Raw genomic sequence first — 21,434 nt, 5'->3', positions numbered from 1 at the left:
AGGTACTTGGCACACTAATAATTAAAGCAGATTAGCAATGCGTTAAGTTTTCCCTAAGTTCCCCTAAACAAAGTTTCTCTTTTTCACTGCCCTGGAGAATTAAAGTTAATTGACTGATTTGCACACAGCTGCCACACAGGACCACAGTCCCGTGCAAAGAGGAAGCCGGCAGCACTGCCATCTGAGAAAGGCGCTAGGAGCCAGGGACAAAGGGCTCCCCACACCCACCCCACGAGAATGAAGCCTAATGGCCTTTGTCATCATACCCCCATGCTGACCGACCTCACCAGAGGTGAGGGTGATGGACGGCCATGTAGCTGAAGGACGGGTACTGTCATTTCCAACCACAGTCACAGACTTTTGTTCCTCAAAAACAGATGAAAGATGATGCATGACCCCCCCACCCATGTTTGGAAACATGGACAGTATTATTACACATTCCAGCATGTTTACTAATGTGGTTTTTCTTACACACCCTTTAACTCTCCCTCTTGTGACGGTGCACTTTTCAAACTGGGGCAGAGCGAATGTTTGTCACAGAGCATCTGAAACATTAAAGGCTTACACTGAGACACCCAGCCAAATGTTTTTAAATAGAGTAACATACAAAGTCCAGTACACTGGCAGAGATACTCCTTACATACGCGTGCTAATTGTACTAACAAATCCAATGACACCTTCTAAGACACAGTGCCGAGGATTGAGGGAAAAAGAGGATGGAAGTTAATACAGACTCTATACCATGGGTATTCTAACTGAAGACACTGTGTGACAGAGGAAAATAAAGGCTTGGAGCTATGCATCTCAAATTTCAGATCTAAAGTACAGTTCTGTTAAGGATTTTAAGTATCCACACATGGCCACTCTTCTCCCTTCCTCTTAATTTGCCACCATATTCAGTTCTTCATTAGATATACACAACTAGATGGTTTCTGAAAAGTAACTGTAATTCTGTATATAGAAAGGGCAAACAACGAAGTCCAGACCAGGAGTTATTTTTCCCCCCTTTCCCAAACCTCTCCAAAAAACAGATTCTAAGAAAAAGTAATTAATCTTGTCATCCAGGAAAACACTGAGTATGAGAGCAGAAAAGGAATGAAATGAAATATAAACTCTAAGGGAGGTGGCAGTCCGCGCAGACAACACAAGGCGTGAAATAAGGCTGATACCTAACAAAGGGTTTTTAAAACACCCAATTAAAAGCGTTATTATATAATGTCACTGTCTGACCATGAAGCCACAACTCTTATCAAACTACCATAGCCAACTTCCTGATCAAGCTATCTAAAGCTTATTTAGGAAAGTCATTTAAAAAAATTTAAAACCTGCTGGTAAATTAATTTTAAGAACCGATTTCACACCTACTAACTTGGTTAACACCAAGTGGATTTTACTTTCCTGACAAGGGGAAAAATTTTTCAGAAACGCCACATTTAATTCTTCAAATTTTTAGAAACATCTCTTTAGAAATGGTGAAATACCATCTAATATACTCAAGAATACAACTGATGAAAATCAATTAAAATGAACAGCAAAGACAGGAATTACAAGTTGGCAACTCTTTGGCCAATTTTTATGGCAGGAAAGTGTTTTCTTCTGGTCCACAGCATTTTTTTGCTTTATTCATCTCTAATAATAATTAGTGGACAATATTTAGAAACCAGGATATCTGATACAAAACTCTAGAATTCTGGCTCCTCTATGAAAAAATCAGGAGATTGGGTGAGTGGGCCCAAGTTTGTCCCCACGCGGACAAAACTGGCACCTAGTGTGAAGTCCCTGGTTTAAGGCAGCAATATTTTCAGCCTTGGGTACTAACCTTTTCCTCGACGGCCCTTCTTCAAAATCTGAAGAACTAACATCGTTGCTAGTTGAGGACACTTGGGATGCATCGTCCTTCTCATTCTCTGACTGTTCTGATGCTGGTCCTAATCCCTTAGACTGGCCATTACCAAGGAGCCCTACAGGTGAAAAAAGGGGACAAACACTTCAATACATGACATCAGGAAGCAGCACTTTACCACAGTTAACCCTACACAGTGGCTGATATGGGCAGACAAGAATCTGGATAGAAGAGAATTAGAAGGTACACATCCCTTGTGAATGGAGGGGGAAAAGTCCCACCTCATCCTACTTTAGACCTTACACGAGAGTGAAATGCCTACCAAAGAAATAACTACCGCAGTAAGAAAGTCAAGCAGAAATGTGTGATTGTAATAATGCACTACAGCATCCTTTCTGAAGTGCATCAACGCCTTTCAGGGCTGGGGAGTGGAAAGGAAGAAACAAACTTCACGTATTACCGATTCAAACTAGTTACCCTTCCAGGGCTAAATATTTACTCTAGAAACACTGAAATCCTTTTTGGAATTGCCTTCAGGAACCAGTACCTGCCACCCAAGAAAAAGCATCAATCATTACCTTGTGGCCATATATCAGTCCCTAACTAGAGGTCTGACTGTACAACTTGCTCTTCATAGCAATCCACTGTATCAGAGTCACTGTATTGGAATCTGATTGTCTCAGAGGATAAGGATTCTCCACGACTCCATACACGGTACCATGCGGAAGAGGGAGTCTGGTGGCCCCAGGATGAGCCACTAGTAACCCAGACTGGGAAAAGGGCTACGCGAAGTGACATAGAAGCTGCTGAGCCACCAGCCAACGGGTCACAGCTGAATAAAAGCCTGGTCTTCTAGCATTCAGATGTCCTTGCATCTAGGGTTCTGGATACGATTTAGGTTCTACCAACGGGGGGCTTGTACCCACACAAGTGTCCACAGCCACCGGCCCCCAGTTCCACTGTCTAGTCACCAGCCTCTGGGCATCAGCAGAAATGCTAGCAAGTGTCTGCATTTTCACAGCCACGGTGTTTGGCTTTTAAGTGAAGCCAAAAGGGCAGGGTGGCCCTTGATTTTTGTTCTCCCAACCCTTCCAGCAAGTTTGTAAGCACTTACGTCCCTGTATTAAATCCCTTTTTGGTTGAAGCACTTAAAGAGTGGTTCCTATTAGTTGCAGTAAACACTATATAGAACACAATATTCTACATATTGGGTAAGATTTTCTGGAAGAACACAGTATACTGCAACAAAACCCTGGGACTTAGCCTGTTTACGCATGCATTTCCCCAGTTATCTATTTTTACATCATTTCAGGGTATGAGTAATAACATAACGCTGGAAATCTAATACAATGCAGTAAATAAAATCCCATGGCTGTCACTCAGACTTGTGGCTTTGGGAGTCATGACTACAATATGGAAGTGAAAACACTAGGCAACTTCCCAGAGAAACAGAAAATGTGGGGCGTTTGCACTGTGAGGCAAACAGGAGACATAATTGCAGGGAAATCTATGAGTCTAAGGGTTGAAGTGTGGCCAACATTTCAAAGATGAGAGCAGTGCTATCCATTACGGTAACCGCTAGTCACAGGGAGCTACTGAGCATTTGAAATATGGCTATGTGAGTAAGAAGATGAACTATTACTTTTATTTAACCTTATCTAAAACTCACTATAACTAACATTTCTTTAATAATTTGATATTAATTCTTGAAATATTCCGGATGTATTATTAGGTTACGTCAAATACACTTAAATTAGTCTTACCTGCTTCTTTAAAATTTTGTAATGCAGCTCTAGAAAACTAACACTACATATGTGGTTGAAGTAACATCTCTATTGACCAGCACTAAATTAGCACACTGCAGCAATGTCATGGGCGGGGGGGGGGATGACCACGCAGCAGCCCACCAAATAGTAGGAAGATACAGACCATACTTATAAACGCAGATTAGGAAACTAGCCCAGGGACATAATATAAGTCACGTGTAAAAAAGGCGCTAATGGATGAATTACCACACTTGAAAAGGATGGTAAATTCAAAATAAAAATTCTGGTTATGGAACCATATATAAAACTAATTTTTAAGGGGGATTATCTCTAAAATAAAAGTGTACTCTTGGTTGAATTCAAATTTTTCAATAGTATGTAAGGACTTAAAGGAGAATAAAGCAAGAAAGGAGGAAGGAAATATAACTTCATTTTTTAACACCCACCATATGCCAGGGCACGGGGGATACAGGCAAAATCCAACAAAGCCTAAATTTTAGTAGTGAGAGGAGATACTCCTGTATGTATCAGTTAGTAGTAGGTACAAAGAAGAAATCTTGCACTTGCAGGGTAACCAATAGGGGAGGGCAGTGAATACGAATCACTGGAGCCAGCAAGCAAACCTGCAACAGCAAAACGAGGAGAGCAAAGCTGGTATGTGCAATACACCTAAAAAACAAAAACAAAACAAAAACAGTGGTGGTGCTGGTGACAGTGAAGGAGGAAGAAGAGGTGGTTGTCTGAAGCTGTGTTTGGAACAAGGAGGAAAACAGAAGGGCCAGCAGGCGCTGCTCGGTGAACCTGAGGAAGAAGCACTTGCTGTCCCCTCTGGTATGCACATAACAAGATCTCAAGCATCTCCTGAGGGAGCAAGCAGCTCATGAGTGAATGAGTGAGTAAGTGAAGGAATGAATTAGCAGAGAAAAGTTCAGCTATTCAATGACAGCTCTACCCTTGTCATTCTGACAAAAAGAACCTCTGTAGACTGTAAAGAGTAGTGACCCTCAAACTTACGCCCTGGGCATAACCCCAGTGTGTCCTCTTCTAACAAATTTCCAGATGATGCTGGTTCTGCTTTGGCTGGTCTAGGGGCCACATCTTGAGATCCACTATTGCAGGGGGAAGCAAGATTCAAGCCAGTAAGAGATCTAATTGCCCTAAGACACTATAAAGCTCTGGGCAAGTGTGCACTAGATCTCAGGAATTATGTTTGTACAATCTATCATAATACAACTCACGTTAGGGCACCCAAATCCAAAGTTCACTCACAGTAAGGCGCCCAAAACCAAAGTTCTGCTGGGGCATTCTTCCACCTTGGATCATTAATTTTGTGAAAGGAAGTAAGGCTGCTTAAAACTTATCACACAGCTATCAGACCCTGCTAATGACAAATACAGTTAAAAAGTAACGCATGATGGAAAAAAAGTGTTCATATCTAAGAGGCATCAGTCTAGAACAAGGATATAATGTTTCTTTTCTCCAAAAAAAAAAGAAACCAACTGCCCAAGCACAAATTCGGGGAAACTGGATTATCAAGTTTTACATGAAAAGGGGGAATTTTAATTGACTGTATGTGAGCTCAATGTCAGGCAAAAGGATGAGAATGCTCTGAAACACTAAGGCATGACTGAGCTCCATTAAAAGGAATCAAAGTGCTGAGTCCACAGTCCCAAGCCCTCATCAGGCTAATATCTTCAAAGAACACCAAAGATGCCTCCATTCCAAGGATTAACAATGTCTGTTACCTGAACTACGAGACAGATGGGCTGTCATTCACTTTCCAGATCAGGAAAAAGGGGCCCACACAAAGGGACTGCTTGCCTGTTCTGTGAACTAGAAGACCTCAGCTGTTTCCAGCCTTTACTGGGGGGGGGGGGGGGGGGGGGGGACTTGTTCTGCGTATAACTGTTTCAATTTGAGTACCCCCCTCCTGACATCAGCACAGAGAAAATGTACATTTATTTGTAGTTAGAGAGTCTCCATGGTTGGATAAACCTGGGCTTTTTTCTTTTCTGCACACCGCCCACCCCCTTATTCACATCTCCAGTGGACTGGCTACCCTATTTCATTTTGAACGTTTTCATCCAACTCGTACCACGTGCCCAGTCCAGAAAAGCCAGGTCAGCAAGATGGAACACGACACCACGGGGCAGAAGAGCCGTTATCAGACCATCAGACAAGCCAATGAGTACTGCCTTTCCTTTCCCCTACGGAACAAAGCCCTGCCACCGATCTTTTACATTATTTTTAGTCAATGAGAAATAATCAAACGGCATCCTCTCCTCCAAACACACCAACGGGCTTTATCTTCCCACCCTCGCCCAAGCCCACCATCAACACAAACCTTTGTCGGGGGAAGGAGGTTAAACAGAGGAGACGCGATGGCCCAAAGACCGCCTCCCCACACGAGCATTCGTTCTCCTCTATTAATATTCAGTAGGTTGAACTTAAATTAAACCACATCCATTGTCTTTCACAAGAGCAATAAATATGAGCTGGAAATTCCAAATCACTGCGGTAAAGGCAGCGCTCGGCGAGTCACCGTCAGCTGACGGGGCGGCGTGCCACAGGCCACCACAAGGGCAGTGCCCATGCTCACGAGCTGAGAACCCCAAGGAAACAAAATTCAGGAGCTCTGGACCCTCATCTCCCAAATGAGCAAGCAACTAAAAGGCTTTCAAGGCAACATACCCGAACTGGTTCTTCCTAAGCCTGGAGCGGCAGCAGCAAAGAGGAAGGAGCAGTCCTGTTCCGGGGGGGCTGGAGATGTGCATGAACATCTCCCCCTGGCCTTAACATAAGGGGGGCTGGGAAATTTAAAACACAAATGAGGCCAAAGAGTCCTTCAGCTAAGTGATGATGAGAGCTACAGATTTCAGAACAGAAATGTGCACAGAGAAGGAAATTCTTTCCTAACATCTGAAAAGGGGGACGAGAATGGGCAGTGCTTACAATTTTCTGTTTTAGACACAAAGAAGTTTCGCCAGTCCTCCCATCAGCTACACGTACGTGGTGGAATACAAAACTGAAGGAAAATCTAATGCCCTTATTTCACAAAAGAAGGGTTAAAGAGAAAGGAAAACAAGGGGACCTTTGAAGCTGTTCCCGAGCTTCCAAAACATCTGGAGCAACCAAACGTATTAGCATATTAGGGAGAGTCCGTGTATCTGGCTTTGTTGTAGAAGAGATGCACAAAAGGTAATTCTGTATTATAGAGCCAATGCCCGTCTGTCACCCTGTCACCGCGAGACAAGGTATCACATTACATATTAAACAGTCAAGCATCCAAAGAGAGCTTTCATTTGTGGCTGGTGTGTGTGTGTGTGTGTGTGTGTGTGTGTGTGTGTGTGTGTGTGTGTGTGTGTGTGTGTGTGTGTGTGTGTGTGTGTGTTGGAGGATGGAGGTGGCTGGCTGCTGCACTTTGAGTTGAGAGAAAAATTATCAAAGCAGCCCCTTGGTTGAGGTAGGACCCTCTCTGAGGTATTCAGAATGTCAAGTTTGCTGCCACTACTAGTAGAAAATAAAGCCTATTTTCACTCAAATTTTGAAAGAAAAATTGGATTGTTTGCTTTTTGCATGTGGATGCCAGGGAAATTCTGGCTCGGGCCAGCTTCACGGGGTCAACATGAATATGTAGTTTAAACCCAACTGTACATACTCGGGTCAGCAGCTGAGCTTCTGGATCGATTGCAGGGTCCAGGAAAGGGGGTGAGCAGTGCAGAAGGGTCCGCAAAGCTAAGCCCAGGCCGGTCCACTGACACCCTTTCCCGTCTCAGAACGCTAAGGTGGCTGAGAACAAATAACAGTCGTGAGGCACGATGTCACTGCCACACTCATGGTCAACGAAACACAAGTGAGCGTGGTTTAATACCTCAGCTTATGGAAAATAATTATCCCTTTCCCTCGGGGGGATGGCCCCTGGCAGACTAGGGCTCCCCTTTGTCTGCTCTCAAATCAGCTGTGCAGATTTCTCACTCCAGCCAAGAAAACGGGGTCCAAACATAGCCCCAACAAACCCTCAAAGGAGCCCTCAAGACACAGGGCAACACAGGTTTTTGTTAGTTTAACACCCAGAAAGTAGATAGTAGATAGACAGACAGACAATCCCCTACAAGCCCTTCACCACCACCAGACTTTTTCCCCACAAAACCTTCTTGGGTAATCTAAACCTTCTTTTGCATGCTTGATTTTTTGAGAACAGATGTTAGAAAAAAATCTGACGCAGTGATAATAACATGGAAAAGTTGGGCCACTGGGCAGGCAAGGAAAATGTCTGACCTCATCCTTTCCTCCTATTTCAGAATCACGCAAATGACTAAATTCAAGAGACACGAGCAGGAAGAGACAAACAGAACCCTAGCCCAGGAAGCACTTCCTCACCTCGAGGCACAAAGGAACAAGCCAGCAGACAGGTCACAAGTACACACAGGGAGAGGGACCAGATCGCTGCTCTTACTAAACCCCAAATGGGTCAGCACCAACAAGAGACAAAAGACCTCTCCTCCCCACGTCCTGACCAGGAGGTACACAAGGAGAGAAAACACTCCTCATGGAGAGGCTCCAACAACGACCACCGAAGAGCCACAGCGGAACTTCACTGGATACAAAATCCCTCCATGGGAAGGATCCATAATCTCTAGGAAAGATTTCTGGATGGGCCCAGAAGCTGCTGAAACGCTGATGATGACAACAGTGAGCAAAACGCACTGTGCATTTTACCACAACTCCTCTGCTGCTTTGGGGCAAAGGCACTTCCTCCCTATACTCTCCCGCATCCTCCCATTCTTCATCCTTGACATGATTTTTATAACGATCAGAACAGATACAGTAGCTTGAGCAGTAGTGATTACTAAAATATAAGCACCCACATTGCTCTACAATGAGAAGTTCTACCTAAATCCAATTACCCTAAACCCTCTATCCCACGTCGTACCTCCTCTAGGTCCATGCCCCATCCCAGTACCTTATGCTGGCAAACCAGTCAACCTAATTATGACCGTCCATCAAAAGCACGCATCTTGGAATCCCCTAAAACATGAAACTCAAGTCTCTATCAGGTAAGTAAAAGTATTTGCTGGACAGGCGGCCCAGTTCCGAGCCCCCCAGAGGTCGAAAACTGCTTTCCACATACAGAAGTGATTAAAGTCGATGTTGTGCTTAGGCTGGTGTGGAAATGAGCTGCAGAACAATGGACCACTTACTGCGGAGCCCGGGAACTTAAGAGGCAGACACAGTGGACAGGAACCCTGCGCATTTTTATAGAAATTCTTTTAGATAGACAAACAAGACCAGCATGTCCAAAGTCTTCTGTTCAGATAAGCTGACATGCCAAAATCTGGTTTTATAAATCATGGAATTTGTGCTTCTCAAGGGGACATTTTCCATATGCGGTGCATGTTCCCAGATAGTGACATTCTACCTGTAAATAATTGAAGTGTGTGTGTGTGTGGTTGTGAGTGTAGGTGTGTGAGTGTGTGTGTATGGAAGGAGGGAGAGGGGGAGAGAGAGAGACAGAGAGAGAGTTATCTCTAAAGTTTCATATTACATTTACCCCACCAAAAGTAAGTTACCAAAAAAAACCGGTTCTCCAGTATTAGCAAGTCTCTACAAAGTTAAACAAAGCTGGCTTTAACACAAATCAACAAATCTCATAAAGTTATTAGCTTGTGCACAAGTCGGTAATGATAAATGGGCACAACTCCAAACACTTTGTGTCCTAACATCATAATTCACAGAGAAGTAAACAGCCACATCCTTACCCCAAAAAACCTCTCTGGCTGCCATTATTCCCTAAGCCCATAAAATGGACTGCATGCAAGTCCTCAACTGTTCTGTTCATAAGTTTCCCAGTGCACTCAGTACCCCCCTCACATACAGACAAGTCAACTACACACCCACTTCTCAGATGAATATAGTAAAGCATTAAGTGGGCTATTCAAAGTCCAAAAGAAAAAAAAAAAAACCTGCTGGCAGCAAGCAAGCTCAGAGAGGCCTACAGCCTCCCAAAGCCGCCTTCGTTCCCGTGCTGAAATCTAAAGGAAACAGTACAGAAAGCAGAACTCCAGGAACGCGGCCACACAATCTGCAAAGATTTGAGGCACCTAAAATTGATGGCTGCTAAAACTCACCTGTGTCTCTATTTAGTAATACAAACATGGATCAATGCACAAAATATGGAAGCAGAAATGAGAGCACTCAAAGTTCAAAGCTTTAAGGTCTAACCTAGAATCACTCAGTCTCTGCTGACATGCCTCAGTTTCCTCCATCTTTCAAGGAAAGAAGAGGTGGAGAAGGAAAGTATGACAGGAAATGAAAACCATGCATGCTGTTTATAAAGGAAACCAAAGCTATGGTGGGGATGAACTAGTTAACTTTAATGAAACATCTATTTTTAAATGCTGGGAAATGATCACATAAATTGGCAATAAAATAAAGGGACCAGCCATAGCTGGATGGTGTTCAATCTCCAGAGAAAGGTCTAAACTCGTACAAGCCTAAAACTGAAGATTTGGCCAAAATGGTCAACAGAGCTTAATGCTTTACGAGCGACATTAATTCTCTCTTGTAAATTTCCACAGTACCTTTGCAGGAGCCACCGTTGCCCCTAGGGAGGATACCAAAGCTGAAAGAATATTAATATTAGGCAAATCGCAACACTTTTTACATACTCTCATATATATATATGGCACCTTGCCATCCATAATGGATTTAATCAGGACCCCAATAGGGAAACCCACAAAAGGCCTATTTCTCCAACAAAAGCCACAGCAGCCTGAAACAAATCTACAGCTATTTGATTTTTATTTTATTTATAGGAACAGACCTTCTATCCCAGGTTCCTCAAGATAAGCCACCAAAAACTGCACCTGACAGACCCGTGGAGCAGCCATCCTCAGAGCCGGATCATTGCAGAGAGACAGAGAGGAAGAAGGACAGAGGAAGGGAGGAGGGAGGGAGGGAGAGCGCAGCGAGGCAGGCTCCAGAGCACTTGTCAACAATCCTCCCCTGTACGTAATGAGCAGGCGGCAGTGCAGATTCCGGCGGTGCAGATTCCACGCGGCAATAGGACAGCCAGGCGAGCGGCGCAGGGGCCTGGGGGAGGGGAGGCGTCAGGGAGAGGAGGTTATTTATGTGGCTGGGAGGGAATCTAACACCAAAGAGGAGGGGTCTGGGGCTTTTTTCCTTCCTGGTAAATTAGAATGAGAAAAAGGAAAAGATGGACTTGCTTTTCATCCTGCAATTTCCTCAACCTGCAATGCAGACAAATCCTTATCTTAGAATTTCTGACATGGGGTGTGGGCCGGCGGCGCGCCACTTTGGACGGGAGCAGTTCAATTGTCCACACTTCTGTGTGCCCAGTGTGCCAGACTGCCCCCCTCGTGCACACACTCCCCCCCCCAAGCCCGGCAGCGGGGTCCATGGCACATTTTCAATGGCATCCCTTTTTAATATCATAATCTGTGTCATTCAGCACTTGCCTTTTATTTATTTTTATTTGTTTTTTTGGCTGGGAAACCTGGGCAGCTCTCCAGACAGACTCTGCAGAAATCTCTTTCCACATGCTCCTTCTCCAGCCCGCCCGCCCCCTGCCTCCCATTCCTGTTACCAGGGTGCTTCATCACTTCAGTGATGACTGCATGGGCCACCGCTGCCCTCCCCACCACGAGCGCACAGACACCCCTCCCCCAGACACATAAATTCATCTAATCTAATAAAACAGAAGCTCTTTTCCCTCATTGCTTCTTGAGGATCTTTTACAAAACGGGCTCTGTGGCCTGGCAGCTGCCGAGAGGGATGAAAAAGGCAAGATTCCAGCGGGGCTGGCCAGCTCCCTGGCCTCAGATAACTGGAGCTCGCATCTCCTTTCATATGTCATAAGCTTTTTGATTGTTAAAGTCAATTCTCCTGAAGCTTTAGAACTTCAGCTGGCAATTATCATGTCCAAAACACATGCTCTGAACACCAGCCCACATTCTCCTCTTTATGCCTCTCCAGAGGGGAAAAAAGATGGTGGCAACACCCTCAGAGAACCCACATGGTATTGAAAGCTCCACTCACAGGCTCATCCAAGGGAACTGGGGAGAGAATGCCCCCTTACTCTTACTTTTAGCTTGTTGTTGTTGTTATTTAACTACTGAATGAGCCCCTTCTGGGCTTCACACAGGTGAAGCTATTTAGAATTCAAAAAATCCTGAAAGCAGACCTGTCCTCTTCACAGGGCCAGTGACTACTCTGTCCACTACGGCTGGTTCCTGTTTCCTAAATGACCATGGCATCTCCAGCTGCCTCACTTTCAAGCAAAAACTATCAGGAGGCAGGTGATGGTCTTCCCTAACCTCTACTTGATTTCCACCACTTTAAAACCAAAATATAGGTAGGGCCTTAAGAGATAATCTAGTACAACCCTTCACTCTACAGATGAGTAAACGAAGGCTTATTCAGGCCTGGTTCTTAACCAAGGTCACAGTATTAGTTCCTTATAAGTTCTCAACAAGCAGAAGGCCATCTATGAACCCTGAGGTCTCTGGGGACAGAGGTAAGCTAACACACCAGAACAATGTCATTGCACAAATCGCTGTAGGATACAGGGTTGGAAAAGCCTCTCCAATCATTACATGGCCAGTGTGAGCCCAGAACAGACCCTCATTCCGTTCTCTCCAGTGCAATATATTCCTATGATGGTGAACAACTGTTTGGCATGTGTCCCACTGCAGCATAAGTCATGCACAGTCAATTAAAGGACATTTAAGGGATGACTATTTGGCTTTTCCCTCTTCTTTCTACTGGGACTTGTCTTTAAGTGCCTTTACTAACCAGAAGCACCCAAAAGGGAGAACTGGAAAGAGGGTATGAGACAGATATTTGGATGTATGGTAATCCTGAGAAAAGGTTAGTAAGGAACTGCAAACCATAAGACATAAACAACCAGCCAGAAATGAAGCTTGAAGGTCATGAATGGGATACTGGTCATCCTTAACATCTCCACCTCTGACCAATCCGACACAGCCATGGCAACAAGGGCTCTGTGCTCTTTCCATATCTCTATTCTCCCTGGCTTCACTGCTGCTTCCTCTTCCCATCAACTAAAAAAGTAACAAGGTGTTTAAATTCAAAAAGATAAGGCATAACAGGATGTTGGCCCCAGGCTGCTCTTAACTTCCAAAACCATCATCAGCATGTGACCATGCACTCAGTATTCCCTAAAAGACAGGCTTAGCGTCAACGCTGGCCTGTGCTCTGCTGCTGGATCAGGAAGGGGAACTGGAAAACTCTTGCCTGTGAACTTCCGTAGTTTTTGGACTGTTTACATCAAACGTCGGTTTACCAAAGAGGGAACGTATCTTCAGCACCAGACAGACTAAAAGCACCAGCACCCTCTGGGAGACACACAACAACACTGAGAACTAGGTTCAGTTTAAGAACAGCAACACAACTTTCAATATTTAAATTCTGAGAAGAGGGGAGGGCAGAAAAGGAGACTTGGCAAGGACTGTTTCTTGTTCAAAGATAATATGACTGACAACATCACCAGCTAAGTTTCAACATCCAAAGATCAGAGCAAGTCTCAATTCTCAAATGAAGACAAGACTCCCCAAATACTAGCAACTCCATCTACCCCCATTTTATTTAATTTTTAATAATACAAAGAATATCTGCAAACCCAATCACTAAAACATTATCTATTGTGCTTCCCCCCACCTCATTTCATTATTGTTTAAGTTACAGCACAAATATGCATGCCTGAATAGTATATTATTTATTTTGATTCTCTTGTTCGTCTAAAGTTTTGTCTATTTGTTGCTATCATTAACCATGCTGCAAACATCCTTCTGCTTGTCCCCTGGAAAGCATGCACTAGAGTTTCCCTGGGATACATACCTAGGAGTGGAATTACTAGAAATCCTTGGATACACGAATACTCAAATTTATAAGTTAGTGGCAAACTGGTTTCAGGACTCAGCTTTTGCTAGTGCACCAGCAAGGTACCACCGAATCTCCAAACGTTTAAATATAAGGACCTCTTATTACTCAAGACTCCAGAGTACAAGTCACTCCAATTGCTACTTCAGAACAGAACAGAATTTCAGGAAGGATGTCCTATCCAAAGAAATGCTCTGCAGCCAGCCAGGTACATGGCCATCATCCACCTAATTATCACCTCAACACCAGGACATCTGAGGACCTATTTCTGCTGCTAAGAGCTTTAGAATCAAAGACCCACCTACGTGCACTACCATGTCATTACCTCTGAGCTGGGCCAACTCCAGCAGCCCACCAGCTGCATTCAGCATTTTGCTAGGCTTAATCAAATTTAGATATCTAATAGTACCCTGTGTTGATTAATTAAAGAACCTGCTGCCTCAGAAGAATTAAGACCTTGTTTTACTCATATATCCAATCAAGGAAGTCAGCCCATGTTGAGGGCTGGGATCCACCTCGTAAAGGAAAGACAAGCCTGCCAGAGCTAGGGCAAATCCTGGAGTACTTCTTACCACCCAAGAGCAGCCTCCAAAAGCTCTCCAGTTCCCTGCTACCTATACAAGCTACTGCATACGAAGGAGGCACCTTAACATGTGAGTTAAGTGCTATGAACAGCAATTTACCAAAAATACTTAAAAAGGAGGGACAGGGTAGCGTGGGTTGCCCTGTGTGAGAGAAAGGCATAAAAGGTTGTGGAGTCTAGGAAGTCGAGGAAATAGAGGATTTTAATGAGTGCCCTGCATTAGCTATGTTCTCAAAGATATTTCTCTGTTATTTGGGCTGAATTACATGGTATATTGATCATATCACCTAAATTATCATTTTTAAAAATAAGCCAATATGATCCACTGTGCTAATATATTTGACTTCCAAAACTACAGAACCATCATACTAATAATAAATATTGTTAAAAATGTATGTATTTAAATAAAATTTCAGACACTGGCAATATACCAAGCAGAATTAAGTACATACAGAGTCTGGCTTGAACCCTTTCCAAGAGGCCTTGGTAATTCCTGAAGCGCCAACAGCACTCAACTGTATAATGCATGTGGCTGGCCCTACAGCCTATGTGACTTCAAGGCCACAATGTTCAATTATAAAATAATACCAATAATTACAAAAACACAGAAGGGAGATCTGGGCTGGGTGACTGTGTATTAACTAGTGAAACAAACTTGGTTGCTATGGATTTAGTCACTAATACCAATGAAATGGCACTACAATTAAACCAGGAAGTTCAAATTAATAAGCTATCAGAAAAAATGTCTCATCAGATTTTTTTAATTTAGAAAAAGAAGAAAACTGGTTTATTTGGTAAGCATCTACTAAGCCACTAAGAACCTTAGTGGTTCACAGTGCACATACTGTAATTTGGACAGGGTTGCCTGCTTCTAATCCTAGTTTTACTCCCTGTGAACTGTTTGAACTTAAGGAGAATCACTGAAAGCCTTCTGTGTCTCTGTCAGTTTCCTTATTTGTTAAATAGGCATAAGGAAAACAGTGGTTTTAAGACATTAACATAATTATACATATGTTGGGACTTCGCTGGTGGCACAGTGGTTAAGAATCCACCTGCCAATGCAGGGGACACGGGTTCGAGCCCTGGTCCAGGAAGATCCCACATGCCGCGGAGCAACAAAGCCTGTGCACCACAACTACTGACGCTGCGCTCTATAGCCCACGAGCCACAACTACTGAGTCCGCGTGCTGCAACTACTGAAGCCCATGCGCCTAGAGCCCACGCTCTGAAACAAGAGAAGCCACCACAATGAGAAGCCTGCGCACCACAACGAAGAGTAGCCCCCACTAGCCACAGCTAGAGAAAAGCCCATGTGCAGCAACGAAGACCCAACACAGCCAAAAAAAAAAAAAAAAGTAATTACACATACATTGAAGTACCAATGGCACATGACGAGCGCTTTATGAAGGCCTACCTATATGGCTTCATAAAACTTTGGTGCTAATGAAATACAATTTTTTGTTTAATATATACTTTTAATTATTTGATTATAAAAACAAATAGAAGATAATATATACTTTAGCTTTAAATATATGTTTTAAATGATTCAGATAATGGATTTCAAAAGGTAAACAGAGAAATGATGCCAAGTTAAAGAAGATTATCAACACTGTGATTTTGAAAATGAATTGCCATAATATTAAGTAAAATTCAACAAGAATCCCAACATGGCCATGTTACCTACTTCAGAATAAAGAATAATGGAAAACTATGTTTGAAAAGTACTGGAACCAAGAGCAGACTCAGGTCACAACTGCAGAGCAGTTGATCCCCTTTTCAAATCTAACTTTGACAAAGCCTATATGGTCCATACACTGCAAGTATGGTAAAAGATTGATAAATGGATGCCAATTTTTTGAAGCCTTTACTTCAGCAATTTCACTTCTAGAAAGTAGTACTAAGAAAGTAAATGGAGAGACAAGAATTTATGTGCAAGGATTTCGACACAGTTCGTCTTTATTATTTTGTTGCTCCTTTTACTGGTTTAAATTCTATCTTTATTTAAAGAGAGAGAGAGAGGTCTCCTACATCAGCTTTCTGAGCCATGCAATAGACTGGATATCAGTGCTTTAGTCTTCAAACCTGGCAACACCCCACAATAGTCCATGAGGCTCTGGGGTAGCTGGCTTGAGGGCATGTGTGGCAAATGACACGTTCTCAGCATTCCTTGAGCTCTCAAGCCTTAGCATCCTTGCATATGGCGCTCCCTCTTTTGGAAGACTCTCTCCTCTGTCTGCCCAGAAAGTTCCTGGTCCTCTGCCTGGTCAGCCTTTAGTGACACACACCCCCTGCTCTGCAGGTGCTATTCAATCTCTAATACCTGACTGTCAGGGGACTGACCAAGAGGATTTAGTCTTGCTCATCTTAATAACCCTCGAAACAGCATAAGCCTAGAGAAAGTGGTTGAGGCCTAATAAATGCTGTCGAAAGCATAAGTTGTTTCTTGAGGCCATCTCAGGGCCTTCATAAGCCTGAAGCGCTCTTATTGCCTTGGGGGGGCCTCATTCTACAATTTACCAAGCTTTCAAAGGCATCCCATCCCTGCTTTCTTCCTAGAGAGAAAAATGTTTCAAATAATTATCTCTTTGTGCTTAAAAGTATTTTGCTAGGAATGCCTTGTGTAATCTATAATACACTGGTTTCCTGGCATTCACCGATCAAAATTAGGGATTATTGAGAAATAACCTTCAAGTTTTCAGGTGAAATAAAAATTAGAGCTCTCATAAATTTGATACTTACTAACCTTCACATTATGTTATATACATATTAAACCCCTAAATGATTTTTTAAAAGAAATGGAGCCAATAATTTATTTCTACATGTAAAGCTGTTCTGTGTCTTCCTCAAAGTATTTATTTACCTTTTATACCCTGCTAATTTTGATAAACTCATTTTGTTACTAACAATTTTAAATAAAAACCAAAACTATAATCCTCCTATCTTTTTTATAAGGTGAAATTACATCAATCACTATTAACAATTTTGTGTATATTCTTCATGGTATTTTCCTTAAAAGTATCATGTAGACTAATGCTAAACATGGAACGCAATTTTTTTAACATGACACATGATTTTTAAAAATCACATTTTCAAACACTTAGTAACATGAGGAAAGACTTACAATGTAACTTAAACTGTAGAAAATTCCACCGCATAAAACAATTACGTTGTGCTTAAAAAATATAACTGTACAGAAAGCAGACCAGAGAAAATAAAACTAGTAATAAAAACTGGTATTCTCCCCAGCAGAATCTTCATAATTTTCTGAAATTTCCAAATTTTCCACAATTAAAATGAATTTCTTTAAATACAAAGCCAAAAGGAAATCTTAAAAATTATTTAAATGGTATCAGAGGAAAATAGGTGTGTCGCCGTCATAGAAGCAGCACCTGAACGCAAAAGAAGTAATTAATGAAAAAAAGCAGCTATTTTAAACATTACTTATGTCGTGCTAATAAAAAGACCTGGATAAGGTACATGAGAACGGTAGACAATTTTTGGAGCCAGTGATACACTGCTATATGGAAGTCAAGGATAATATGAACATTGTGACATTAATACCATGGGCAAGAGTATTCTGAAATTGCCCAAAACACTAAAAGGCATTTGAAACAAATATTAATATTGTTTCACTTTCTCAGGACGTTTCTACATAACATACCAAGATAATGTTTCTGAAATTGACTACACTGACTATCTAAAACGACTTCCAGCCAAAAACAACAACAGAAGATAGAGCATGAGGATAAAAGAGAAGAATTTCACCACTATGCTCATCCTGTCTCTATAACTGCATGGTCTAATTTTGTAGACTCTAGTTACATGCGGCTTTTAAAATTAACTAAAACTAGCCAGACCAGCTAGGTCTCGAGGACTCAGGAGTCACAACTGGCTAGTGGCTACCGTACAGGACGACAAAGACACGAACACTTCCATCGTCGCAGAGAGCTCTCCTGGCCAGCGCTGACCTATAGAATTTTCATGCCTTTAGTCTCAAGACCCAGCAGCAGCCCGTGTCTGTGTGCTGTCCTCTGCTAGGAGTTAAGACCCAGTACACAGGGCAAGTCGGACAGACCGAACTTCTTTTCAGGCAGCAGGGTGAAAGGACAGGAGGGGCGAACAGAGCGGGAGCTGATAAATCCCCTCCAATGCGGCACAGATGGCTCACAGTGTAAGTGGTCTAGCTCTTACAGGAGGGGAGAAGGGAAAACGGAGGTTGGAACCATTCAAAAGCCACAAGCTTATTCAGAAAATGAAGAACTGTAGAAAAACTTTCTCTGTGCCAAGCAATTACACCAAAGGGGCATTTTTATCACAAACAATTTTAGGTGATCCTATTGTAGCTTGAGGGTGAAAGGTCAGCAAGCATCAACGAACAAAGTGCCACACGAAACTGTTCTGAGTTAGGCTGCACCTTGCTGCCCTCGAGGCTATAGGCACTAAGAGGTATAAACCCACAAACAGAGGACTCTGGGCTTGCTGCCTCTGTTCCTATACATGCAGGAGACCTCCAGAGAGAAACCATCACCCCACATTCCTGTGTGCAGGGAGAGGCGTGGGTGGGGAAGGATGCACACACCATAGACACCTTTCCTCTAGATTATCTCCTATCCACTCCCCTCCAAGCTCTGCAAAAGCCTCCAAATGCTTCCCGACCCAACAGTACACAGGGCACTGAGCGAGCTGGAAGAACACGAGCCTGCCATAAACACATCCTGCCATCACTCATCACTAAAACAGAACCAAGTGAGACAAGGGATGGCCAGAGTTTTATTTTACTTAAGGAGGAAACCAGTGAAGGGATGATTGCTCACAGCGATACCCAGTTACCGGCAGAACTAGAATGATAGGACAATGTCAGTGCATATTACAACACATCAATTTTTTGATGCATCCAATAGTGCTTTAAATGGCTGGAATCCAAGAATTTGGGGCTAATATAATTTGACAGATTGCAGTGTGAACGGTTACATCACATAGCCTCTATCACTTCTAAAAGGCTGCTGAAAATACACAGGCCCCAAGAATTCTGTTTCCTTGACCCTGACCTAAAGTTTAGTCGCCGCTGATGTACTCCAAAGCCATTCTCCCTCCGCCTGCCTTAGGCCTGCGCCCTCCACCCAGCTGGCACAGATCCATCCTCTTTCGTGTACCAAGTGCCGGCTCAGAGACTACAGAATCCAGCGCTCTGTGCCCAGGAAGGGGTGCCCCACCCATACAAACCAAACTCTCACTATTCCTACAGGGCAGGCTTCCCAACACATCTGAGGAATGACCTGCTGGGGAAAACTAAACAGGGATCGCTTCCTTTGAGCTTGGTCAGGGTTTCTGCTCTCCAAGTCCTAGGGTGAGGTCTAATTACAGGATGCTGGCACCCAAACCCAGGGAACAAAACAAACCGATTTTAATACAGTCCCTTAAGTATGCTGTTATATGACACAGCTACAGCTTTTATGAGAAGTGGTTAGGTAATGTATACCTAGAACCTCAATAACAACTGCCCTTTGAATGCCTCTTTTCTGCCAGGTACTAAGAACTTTAAATAAATCATCCCATTAATCACCTCTGAGAAAGAAATTATTCCTCCACTTACAGAGCTGGGAAACAACGGGCAGGAGCCAAGCAGAACGGCCAGATCAGGTCTGCTAGTTCTTTTCACCTTGGTGGGACTGGGAGCCACCCTTTCACGGATGACAGCATGGTCCTCTCTGCCAATTTCCACGAGAAAAGTTGGAGGGCTTTGGCCTCCTGGCCCAGGACTGGCAGGAGGATGAACGCCCAGCAGTTCTCTCCAGGAAGCCTCTCGATCGTGTGCATTCACGGCTCCAGGGCCCTGAGCGCAGACCAGTGCAACTGAGCCTGCCTCCCGTTCCAGAGTCCACCCGGGAAGGTGTAATTCCGGTTCACACAGGTGCCTTCTCGCTGGGGATATACAATATGCAGACGTTCTGAGCTCGCTCTGCCCACCACCCGCCAAAAAAAACCCAGTCAGTTCCTCAGACGGAAAGCACCTCTTGACCTTGATTCTGCTTCACAAAAGGGCTAAGACACTGGAGGAGAATTCGTGACAAGTCAGCCCACGGTGGTGGCCAGTATCCTTCCTTCCACTACCAAGAGTAGCCACTTGATGGCAATCTTAACCTATTCCCTTGGAATTCTTCCATAAAGGGAGACCCCAGGAGGGGGGAGGCACCAAGAGTGGGATGGCTGACCCTGTGGACACTGCTAGAAGACAGCATCTTTGCAGGACCTGCGTCTGCAGCGGCAGGAGTGTCCAAGGTGGAAGAAGAAACTAAGCCACCATGCTCCCTTGGGTTACTCGCCACAATACAGACTCCTGCGAGGGCCTAGGTAGAAGTGATTATACAGGCTCTGCAGTCAGACAACTCAGGAAGATGGATATCTCTCAGGCCCCGTGGCACGTTCACATCGGGCTTTCCATCAACAGACTGAAGTGCGAGGCAGACAGATGGTAACAAACAGGCTAATAAATCAACGGCAAGCTCCCGCCTCTTATCTCAGCACCTTGTCCCCTGAAACCACAGAAAAAAAGCCAATAATGAAAAAAGGCAACTTTCCTTAAAAGGTGTAACACTTGTTGAATAAAGCAGCCCAGCACTTTCCTTCTTATTTAAATTGTAAAAGAGAAGGAAAAAACAACAACAAAAAAAGCTATTTGCATCTTCTGCAGAAAAGGCTCTCCAGAAAAAAAAATAGAAACACACTGTAAATTGCATTCACTAGACACTTCTATTTTCAGTGGCAGGAAGATAAACATCAAAATGTGGGGAGAAGGGGGAAGGAAACGGGACTGTTATCAGGAACCAGTTGGCTCTCTCAGCTTGGATGATGACGTGCCCCCACCCCAAACACACACACACACACACACACACACACACACACACACACACACACACACACACACACACACACACACACACACACACACACACACACACACACACACTTTGACCTGGCCCTGTGCTTCCTAACGCTTGGCTTCTCGATTTATAAGGAGGGTTCAGGCGGAGAGTGGAGTGTGTGCCAATATATTCCTCTGAGGGACTCAAAGTGCCAGCGGAGAGGCTTCCAGCTCACCCTTTACAACTGTAACGCTTTCCAACCGAGTCGACTGGAAAGGCCCTTTTCAAACAGTACTGGTTGTCTGAAGTCAGGTCAAGGACTGCGTGAGACGGGATAAAGCCACTAGGGTAGAGGTTAGGCAATTTGCAGTGCAGATCCCACTAGAAATGACTAGGCCCCCTGCATGCCAAAATGGAATACTCTGCAATATTTCCACTGGCATGTCACCCGCCCTGAT

The 21,434-nt window shown here is 43.7% G+C and overlaps 1 protein-coding gene across 9 annotated transcripts in view; it reads right to left on the bottom strand.

Moving 5' to 3' along the window:
- The window catches only part of JARID2 (jumonji and AT-rich interaction domain containing 2), a 242,835-nt gene that overhangs the window by 94,405 nt on the left and 126,996 nt on the right, over positions 1–21,434 (bottom strand). For 7 of the 9 annotated variants that reach the window (XM_033863842.2, XM_073810351.1, XM_073810350.1 and 4 more), the window contains one exon: positions 1,820–1,961. The exons of the other annotated variants lie outside the window; for them this stretch is intronic. In XM_033863842.2, the coding sequence (XP_033719733.1) occupies positions 1,820–1,961 (142 nt within the window). Of the gene's footprint in view, positions 1–1,819; positions 1,962–21,434 lie in introns of those variants that run through there. 9 annotated transcript variants of the gene reach the window in all.

Source organism: Tursiops truncatus, chromosome 10 (genome assembly GCF_011762595.2).
Source record: "Tursiops truncatus isolate mTurTru1 chromosome 10, mTurTru1.mat.Y, whole genome shotgun sequence".
In the NCBI taxonomy this organism is placed as follows: Eukaryota; Metazoa; Chordata; class Mammalia; order Artiodactyla; family Delphinidae; genus Tursiops; species Tursiops truncatus.
Note: the sequence above shows the minus strand (reverse complement) of the source record. Positions and strands in the feature narration are given on the sequence as shown.